The sequence below is a fragment of the Cyprinus carpio genome, chromosome B1, assembly GCF_018340385.1.
Source record: "Cyprinus carpio isolate SPL01 chromosome B1, ASM1834038v1, whole genome shotgun sequence".
NCBI lineage: Eukaryota > Metazoa > Chordata > Actinopteri > Cypriniformes > Cyprinidae > Cyprinus > Cyprinus carpio.
The window spans coordinates 5,514,379-5,523,043 of record NC_056597.1 but is presented as its reverse complement, the minus strand read 5'-3'; the positions used below and the strand labels follow the sequence as shown (position 1 = coordinate 5,523,043).

Below are 8,665 nucleotides of genomic sequence, written 5' to 3'. Positions count from 1 at the left end.
GTATAAAATTCTTGGTTCTGGGTTGCATGCATGTTTGTATTTTTTTATTTATTACTTAATACGGTTAATGATTAATTATCTAAAGTAAGGATTTTGTAATAATGGAATCTTCTCCCTTTTCTGGACAGCTCTGTCAGTAAATTGTGTAATGTTTACAGAAAGATTGCTACACACTCAAACATTTATTGCATTCACCCACCAAGAGCACCAGTATAAAGGGCCGCTGCAGTCCCTGCTTCAGTGACTTTGGCTTAGTTCAGCTAACCTGGATCAAGTGAACAGATCATTATGACTGCGGTGTTACTTTCCCTGTATGCATGCTTGGCTCTAGCTCTGAGCAATGCGGCTCAAATGTGAGTATCTGATACAATATCATTTTCCATCTAGAAAGAACTGCAAAGTGTTCCAAAACAGCTTTCCTTCATAGCTTTTTCAAGATCCTTAAATGCAATGATGCAAATATAGCAAGCAGTAATTTAATCACAGCACTCTTGTACTGTAGCCTAAGGGGTTTATATTTTTATGCATGGTTTACATGTAGTGTTTTATCCATGATGTAGTACATGTAGTACAACATTTGCATATACTTTGCTTTCTGTGGAATAAATGTGATTATGAAAAATACTTAAATTCTTATTTGACCAGTGTGTTTGCATAATCCTCTGTTTACTTGTGCTTAAATTTGGTCTATCAATGTTTGTGATGTTGCCGAACACTACAGAGAACAATCAATAATATAGATACTGACTGGTTAAAGTCCACATCAGCATTTTTTTTTAAATTCATGTTGCTGCCTTCAGTTCACAGCCTATGCACAAAAATTTAAATAATGTTTGATCAGTAGGCAGCAATTTACTAAAGCATGTAATTAAGTTACATGTTGTATGGGTTAGTTTTTTTGTGTAATGCAGTCATTTAACCGAAAATTTATCTTTAAAGGGGTCACCAGACTTGGTCCTGGAGGGCCAGTGTCCTGCAGAATTTAGCTCCAACGGTAATCAAACACACATGAACCAGCTAAACAAGGTCTTACTAGGTATACTTGAAACTTCCAAGCAGGTGTGTTGAGGCAAGTTGGTGCTAAACTCTACAGGACACTAGCCCCCCAAAACCAAGTTTGGTGACCCCAGGTCACCAAAGCATTGAAATTTACATTTACATTTTAATTGTTTTCTTTATTTCAGTCAACATGATGTCATGACAAAAGGTAGGTTTGAAAATCTATCATTGTAGTTTTTTAGAGATTCTGGCATTCTTGGTGTGTTAAAAACTCGTCAAATTCTTCTTGCCACAATTCTTAAGGCTTTTACTAATACCATATTGTTATGTTGATGGTATTTTAAGCGTTAAATTTGTTTTGTTTGACTATCAACTGGATGTTAAGTGGCACTATATTCACTCTTGATCTACTGCATGCTCTAGATTTCATGAATGATAAATTCAAGTAATGATATCATCATAGATGCCGCTGAGGGCCATTCACATCCTAATGGAGAGGACCACCATGATGCCAAACCTGATCGGTGTAAAGACATTGAGTTTGATGCTATAACTCCAGATGAAAAAGGAAACACTTTCTTTTTCAAAGGTCTACTATAATAATTCTTTCTTTTGATTTTTTCTCAGTAAATTTTACATGGCAATGCCTGGTCAAGTGGAGATTCAAAGTTAAGCTATAGCTATTTCTGCATTCTGTATTCATTTTTTTCAGGTGACCATTTATGGAAAGGTTTCTCTGGACCAGCTGAGCTCTCAAACAACATATTCAAAGAACTGGATGACTATCATCTCCTGGGTCATGTTGATGCAGCCTTCCGCATGCACCATCAAGATGATCCCAGTGTTCATGACCACATCTACTTTTTTCTGGTGCTTTTTTACAAGATACATCTAGTCTGCTTCTGTACAGAGAGTATCAAAATAATTTCAGCAAATCAACAATTTTTCTTTGCTTAAAACCAAGAACCTATCAAATATTTGTTTATATTTTGCAAACCCAAGCCTACAGTCTATAATATTACAACCACAGACATGCAATTCAGTGCTGATGAGTAGTTTTGATTTTTTTTTTGTTTTTTTTTTATTAAGGATGACAAAGTCTTTAGCTATTACAATTACACCCTTGAGAAAGGCTACCCTGTGGAAATCCAGCAGGAGTTTCCTGACGTCCCCAGCCATCTAGACGCAGCTGTTGAGTGTCCCAAAGGAGAATGCATCACAGATTCAGTGTTGTTCTTCAAAGGTTATTGAATCATATTTACTCCACATTCACATCACTAATGAAAATTAAAATCTTTAGAGATTGGGCAGCTTTATACAGCTATTATACACATATCATGGATATTCCTTGGCATTATGTGCTCGGAATTTGTTACTTTGTATAGTATGTAGTGTGATTTGCATATTAATATATCACAATAAACCTTTTTTAGGAAATGAAATTTATAGCTTTGACATCAAGACAAAGTCGGTTAAGAAGAAGGTGTGGGCACACTTGCCTAACTGCACATCTGCCTTCCGCTGGCTAGAGCATTATTACTGTTTCCATGGTTACAGCTTCACTAGATTCCATCCTGTTTCTGGGGATGTGACAGGAGCATACCCAAAAGCTGCTCGAAACTACTTTATGAGGTGTGAAGGATTTGGTGAGTCACTTAATGTTACTCACAAAGTACACCTATCTCCAGCTTTTAAAAAATTTAATTTTATCTTGAATTTATTTTCTACCTAATGTCTAGTTTAAATTATTCCTTAGGTCATGGAGGTGGTGAAAAAAGACAACGCTGCAGTGAGGTCAAGCTGAATGCTATCACCACAGATGATACAGGGAGATCATATGCATTCCAGGGTAATTTAACATTTATTAATTAATTGTTATTAGTATGTAAAACTTAACTGACAAAACTTACATTATTATACAACTTAAATTTTACTATACTTACAGATGAAATGTACATACGTTTGGACACACACCGTGATGGCAGCCACCATTTCCCTATTTCGAGGTTATGGAGGGAAATTTCTGGTGTGGTGGATGCTGTTTTTAATTATGGAGATAATATGTACATTATCCAGGTAAAATCAATTGATAGATAGATAGATAGATAGATAGATAGATAGATAGATAGATAGATAGATAGATAGATAGATAGATAGATTGATTGATTCACGGTTGATGTCTGTAATTTCTAAAGAATCTCTTCTCTCATTTCTAATTTATTTATTTATTTTATTGCATGAATAGGGTGATCAAGTCTATATCTACAAGTCAGCAGTACATTATACGCTCATAGAGGGCTATCCTAAACCTCTGAAGGAAGAGCTGGGCATCGATGGTCCTGTGGATGCAGCATTTTTGTGTCCAAATCAGCACATAGTAAACGTTATTCAAGGTAGGAACAATATGTGAGATATATATATGTGTGTGTGTATGTGTTTTCATTGATGACATTCCAGGGCATTAATTAAGAACTGCTGCTCTAGAGCAGTGGTTCCCAACCAACCAAAAATTCAAATCATCAGCTCATTAGTAGAGACTCCAAGACCTAAAACTGGTGTGTCAGACAAAGGAGAGATGCGAAATGTGCAATGTTGGGGGGTCTTCCAGGAACGTGGTTGGGAACCACTGCTCTAGAGGATTAAAGGGAGTTTTACCCTAAATTAAGTCACAGAAGGAGTAGCAAATGTGTGTTAGCAAAAGCAGGGTGCTAGCTTTAGTTCTTCTTTGCCATGTCTGCAAATGGACTAATTCACAGAATACTGAACGATACACTCAATAGGGTTCAAGGGTTCATGAGACATCTTGATTGGAATGGGATTTACTGTATAATTTGACTTTGTTTGGACTGCCCTTACTTCTGGGATCTATGGTCTTTATGGACTACTGCGGATTATAATAGAGGATTTGTGGCTGTTCAAATTTAACTGGACCACAAAGATATGGCAGGGACTGTTAACTCTGGCCTTAATGGTCCACTTTTCAGCAGAGTTTACCTCCAACCCTGATCAAACTCACCTGCCAGTAACTATTAATTAATGAAGACCTTGATTAGCTTGTTCAGGTGAGATTGATTAGGTTTGAAGCTTACCTGTGCAGGTAAGGCTGGCCGCACACTAGACGATTTTAAGCCCGATTTGCATCCTTGAACAATTTGACCCGATTCGCGGCTTGATGCAAACATTTTTTTTGTTCAAAAAATCCTTTATTGTGTGGTGCCATTACAATTATTTATCTGCTCTCGGTCGAGATGGAGCGTCGTGTTTGATATTTACGACTCTTGATTGGGCTGCCTCTGTTGTGATCACCGCGATAGCCAAGGAGAGCGAGTAAGCGTCACCTACTGGATGTTGCATGCTTCTATAGCTAAGCCTTGGCAGCCACAAACATGCCACGAAAGCAGAGAACATCACCCATATTCTTTTATATACTTTGTTTTTTACTGTGAAACAGAACGTGTGCCAGGAGAGTCAGCTGACAATGTTGATTGTCCTCTTTGTTTTTCCTCTCTAGTCACGTTTGATCTCGCGAGTGTCCATGAGATCAAGTGTCACTGTGAAATCGTTCCTACAGTCATCAAGTGTGTGGTCTGGTCGAATCATCTAGTGTGTGTCCTCAGAGGATTATAAGGCTAAAAATCGGTTGAACTGTCTTATTGTCTGTGGTTTTAAAATCGGTTAAGATTTGAAAATCGTCTAGTGTGCAGCCACCTTAAGTGGACCTTGAGGGCCAGAGTTAAGAACCCCCATTTTAAGGTCAGTGGTTCCCAAGCACATTCTTTAAGCTCCCCCACATTGCACATTTTGCATCTCTCCTTTGTCGGACACACTTATTTCAGGTCTTGGAGTCTCTACTAATGAGCTGATGATCTGAATCAGGTGTGTTTGATTTAAGGAGACATGGAAAACATGCAGTGTTGAAGGGGCTCCAGTAATGTGGTTGGGAACCCCTGTTTTAAGATCTGGTGTACTGATCTGTCAAAAGAAGAGTGACCGTTGTTGGGTACATGTGATAAAAGTATCCAGTATGTATGCTGTTCATAGTATGCAGTATGCAAATTTTCCATATGACTGGAATACTTGAATGACCTACTATACTTGCCAGAATATTTGGGATACTGTTTCCCAGAACGCAACGTGCTCCATGTGACGTTTTGTCTTCAAACATGTGAGTGAACTGGAGTCAGGGAATAGCAATTATAAATGTAACGCTTGTATATGTACGTATGTACATATACATGTAAACTACAAAATATTGCTGTTTATCTAAAAACAATATCGATAGTAGAACATAAATTGTACTTTAATCTCTGCAGATCATCTCCAATCAAGTCAAATTACGTCACCTTTATCTCTATAGAGACAGAGCGCATTTAGGCCACGCTCACACCGGGGGAAACAATCCAATGCTCTCCGTTGATTTTTGTTTTGCTGGAAGCTGCCTCCTTGTCATTTCTGACTTATAACAAAAAAACAAAACCAATGCCTAAAAGCTGCTGTGTGACAAACAAGGTGTGCAGCAAACAAGCTAAAAAAAAAAAAAATACAGAACTACAGAACTCCTCTCAGGTTCACACAGGGTGGTGAAATCTTTTTTTTTTTTTTTTTTTTTAATAATGAATGTTTCCTGTCGCCGATTACATTTACCTCCAGTGGGCGCAGTTCTACATTTGAGTTCCTAAACACTCATTTCTTGGGGTAGACCGCATATAAAAATATAGTTCAGGGTTTTTAACTTGTTTGCTGTACACCTTGTCACATAACAGCTTTTAGGCAATGTTCTGTTTTTTCGTCGTGTCTTGTGGGAGTTGTCAGGAAGACATAAGTCAACACCCACTCATATGCAGGTTTATGAGAGGTGCGCGGCATTTAAACAGAGTTTCCTAGCCTCTGATTCTGCCATGGGATCTGTCCATGGTCCTTAATACGCTATCTCAAGCTCCTTTTAAACCTGTAGATGGTACTGATTTGAAGCTCCTTTCATCACAGGCGGCTTTATTATTGGCTGTTTTAGTGAGCTTCACGCTCTGTCAGTTAATAGCTCCTGTATGCAGTTCACTGTGGATTACTCAAGGGTAACTCTCAGAACTAATCTGCCGTTTGTGCCTAAAGTGAGCGAATCAGCCTGGCTACAGCCATGTGAGTAAAAAATATATAATTGTTCAGTTAAAGACAGCCCAGTGTTGATTCAGTTCTGTCTAATATGTAGAGTTAATCAATTATAAAATTAGTTAAATTGGGCAACATAGCATTTTTCACTACTATGAAGCCTTATTAACAAGCATTTGTAAAAAGTACGGTTAGCACATTTGTTTGTAAGGTAACAACCTTGACAGCTGTGTGGAATTAATGTTCAGTGTTTGTCATGTGACAACACTTAAGCATATTACTCTGACACATCTGTGGCTTATTTTATACTCAGTTCTGTCTACCCTGTTTACTTGCACCTGATATTTTTGTAATTAACAAATGAAGAGTCCTATTTGCAAAAACATAACTATTTTTTTTATTGTGTTACATATATACTTTTTTTTTTACCTAATCAAAATAACCCAACTGCAGTTTGATTGAAATAATTGGAATACACAATGAAAAAACATGGTTTTTGAAAATTGTTAAAAATTGAGTTATCTGTTATCCTGTGTCTCTCAGTTCCTGACATGACGATTGCCTCTTTCTCCTCCTCAGGTCAAAAGATGTATGACATTGATCTTGCAGCCACCCCTCGAGCTGTTAACATGACAAGACCTATTCCCTATTCCCAAATTGACGCTGGCTTCTGTGATGGTGATGGTGTAAAGGTGTTTATTGGTCCAGAATACTATTCATATCAAAGCCCACTGATTTTAGCTGTGGGCAAGATCAAACCTCCACCTCAAAAGATCTCTCCAAAAAAATTTGGCTGTGAAGAATAAAATCAAGGCAAGGAAAGAGCTTCAATTCAATTCAATTCAATTCAATTCAATTCAATTCAATTCAATTCAATTCAATTCAATTCAACTCAATTCAAGTCAACACTTTATTTATCCATTAGGGGCAATACAAGGTCATCTGGAGTAACATAAGCAATATATAAAAAATAAAAAATGAATGAATGTATGTGTAAAGAACCATTTGCAAATAAAATAAAGAAAAAAGTCACTGTGTAGTAAACGGGGATCCAAGATGGTTGGAGTTTTAAAAGCTGCACCATTTAGGGGACAAAGGTTGCCTTCCTCCTTAGGATTTTGATATAAGCCAAGAGGAGACTGGCTTTCCATTGCTAAAGTAAGGAAACTTTGCTTCCTTAAACAAACCTGTGAGACTAGCATATCTCAGTGGTGCGTGACACATATGTCTTACGCCATCCGAGGGAACACTTTCTGCATACGGATGAATATATGAATTTAAATTTAAAATGTAGAAATTTAAATTTAGAATTTAAAATTCATATAAAAATTTTGAACCAAACTTTGCAGGTTTAATTAAAAACAGGTTATTTGCAGGTCAAGCAGATGTCAGATGTTACATGATCAAACATACAGTAAATAAGATCTTAGTAAGAGACACATCTAAAAGAAATGGATTTAGAGCAAATAAATAACAATAAAACTAATAAACAAACAAATAAATAAACTAAAAAAAGCATACATACTAACAAAACAACCTTTAAACCAGAGCTGAAGTGAAGAACCCAATTTATTATAAGGAATATAAAATGTACAGTAAACATCATGTTGACTTGACTAATTAAATTTGCACTTGACTAGAAAGTAAACACACATGAACACAGAAGATTCACCAAAAGTGGTGCAGAAACTAAATACACAACAAGGAACCATGGCAAACTTGAGGGCTTAAAATACACAGAGACTGGATAATCACTGGAATTGCTAGAGAATCACAAGACACACCAGGAGCTATACTGTGAACATGACATTTATGCATTTAGCAGATACTTTTATCCAAAGCTACTTAGTGCATTCAGGCTAACATTTTTTTTTACCTAACATGTGTTCCCCTGGGAATTGACCCCACAAACTTTGCTCTACCACTGAACCACAGGAACACCTGAATACAAAATAAAAGACAAACACATGAACAAAACCTACACCAACATTAAAAGTTCTTGAAAAGTTAGAGAATTTTAGATATGCTATTTTCACAATGCAGCAATATTACATTTGCAGCATAACAGTATATCCCTTTAATAATGCACTTAGAGTGGTGTAGACTTCTGGTGTAGGCAAACTGAAGAAAAGTAATGAAAATAAAAAAGAGAATTCCAACTGGACATTTTAACAAAGATATATCAGGGTTAATCTAAAAATATCTATGCATGGTGTGTATTTAATTCAGTTCTGTGATTTTGTGTCATTCCTGCTTTACTGTTGTGTATTCATAGATCTTGTGAATAGATACTCAGTTAAGAATTGTACCGTTTTCTTTGAAATGTGCACAAAACATAAAGGTGTTCTGCATTAAAAGCTTCCTCAGTTTGGAACCAGTGAATATAACAGACAAAGGTACATATTCTGACATTTTTTTTGTGTTATACAGAAGATAAATAATGAAGATGTCTCCCAGCTGTCCAACCTTAAAATTCTATGTACAGTAATATACAAGTGTAGAATTGGCCGTCAGTGGTTTGGTGGCTTTGCAGAAGTTAAATCTGGCCTACAACAAACTG

The 8,665-nt window shown here is 36.7% G+C and overlaps 1 protein-coding gene across 2 annotated transcripts; it reads left to right on the top strand.

The window, feature by feature from the left end:
* Positions 1–205: 205 nt before the first annotated feature.
* On the top strand, positions 206–7,137 carry hpxb (hemopexin b). Of its 2 annotated transcripts, XM_042716320.1 has the most exons (11): positions 206–353; positions 1,185–1,207; positions 1,463–1,588; positions 1,712–1,869; positions 2,089–2,242; positions 2,433–2,645; positions 2,756–2,848; positions 2,945–3,075; positions 3,245–3,392; positions 6,685–6,931; positions 6,962–7,137. In XM_042716320.1, exons 1-10 carry the CDS (start codon positions 289–291, stop codon positions 6,909–6,911), a joined length of 1,338 nt encoding a protein of 445 aa, XP_042572254.1. In that variant the 5' UTR covers positions 206–288; the 3' UTR covers positions 6,912–6,931; positions 6,962–7,137. The 2 variants fall into 2 exon arrangements, with proteins under 2 accessions (XP_042572254.1, XP_018924890.1); XM_019069345.2 differs by having other exon boundaries at positions 6,685–7,137.
* Positions 7,138–8,665: the final 1,528 nt, after the last annotated feature.

Coding starts and splice junctions, on each gene's coding strand:
- hpxb (XM_042716320.1), top strand. CDS start 289: ATGACTGCGGTGTTACTTTCCCTGTATGCATGCTTGGCTCTAGCTCTG. Junction 2,849..2,944: donor GAGATCATATGCATTCCAGG/GTAATTTAACAT, acceptor CTATACTTACAG/ATGAAATGTACATACGTTTG. Junction 3,076..3,244: donor ATAATATGTACATTATCCAG/GTAAAATCAATT, acceptor TTGCATGAATAG/GGTGATCAAGTCTATATCTA.